Source organism: Rutidosis leptorrhynchoides, chromosome 1 (genome assembly GCF_046630445.1).
Source record: "Rutidosis leptorrhynchoides isolate AG116_Rl617_1_P2 chromosome 1, CSIRO_AGI_Rlap_v1, whole genome shotgun sequence".
Lineage (NCBI taxonomy): Eukaryota > Viridiplantae > Streptophyta > Magnoliopsida > Asterales > Asteraceae > Rutidosis > Rutidosis leptorrhynchoides.
This window is the reverse complement of record NC_092333.1, coordinates 13117871-13118748: the sequence shown is the minus strand read 5'-3', so window position 1 is coordinate 13118748 and position 878 is coordinate 13117871. Positions and strand designations below refer to the sequence as shown.

Here is an 878-nt window from a genome sequence, read left to right as displayed (position 1 = left end):
TTGGGGCTGGGTGATTGCTTAGCTTTCCTTGTTTCTTCTAAAATCAACATCGACCTTGCTTCAGAGAAGGATGGTAGTTTCTTGGCGTGTGTCATAAGCGAACCGACGGTATCATACCCGTCACTCAGACCAGCGATTAACTGCAGAACGAGTTTATCATCTTCAACTTTGGATCCAACATCACTTAATTGATCGGCTATGTGCTTCATTTCCTAGCAGTAAGCAGACATATTGGGAAAGGAACCGAGTTTGGTGTTGGCGAATTTAGCAGCAAGATGAACAGCTCGTGAGTGTTGGTTATCATGAAAGATAGCCTTGATTCGTTTCCATGTTTGTTGAGCGGTGGATCCTGGAGTGAGTATATTGATCAGCAATTCATTGGAAAGGGTAACATAGATCCAAGATAGAACAATAGCATCGAGTTTGATCCAATAGGCAATATTGGTCGTTTGGGTTTGTCCGGCAGAGGAGGCACCAGACGAGTCATCAGTGGTGGGGATGATGTGGTCAAGAACATCAAAAGCTTGACAATGAATTTTGAATAACTCGGCCCATGAAGAGTAGTGGCTGGTGTTGAGTTCGAGAGTAATTGGAACAAAGTTTTTGATATTGCTAACGGTAATGGCAGGGTGTAATCTGGCAGCAGCCATTGAAGAGATCGAGTGGGAATGAAAAAAGGTTGAAGAAGAGAATGATGAAGAAGAATGGATCGGCTGTTAAAGGTAATTTTTTAGTGGCCTGATACCATGTAAATGATAAAACTGTGTCGCCTTCATTGATTTCCAGATACAAGTATTTATATACATTGTGAAAAGCTAATTGTCCACTATTGTAGCTAACTAACTATGCTGCTATTCTGGACTAAACTACTGGACTAC

The 878-nt window shown here is 41.7% G+C and overlaps 1 protein-coding gene across 1 annotated transcript; it reads right to left on the bottom strand.

Moving 5' to 3' along the window:
- Positions 1–212: 212 nt before the first annotated feature.
- On the bottom strand, positions 213–650 carry LOC139840601 (uncharacterized). The gene has a single exon (XM_071830879.1). The coding sequence runs from the start codon at positions 648–650 to the stop codon at positions 213–215; it is 438 nt and encodes a 145-aa protein (XP_071686980.1).
- Between the last annotated feature and the right edge of the window lie 228 nt (positions 651–878).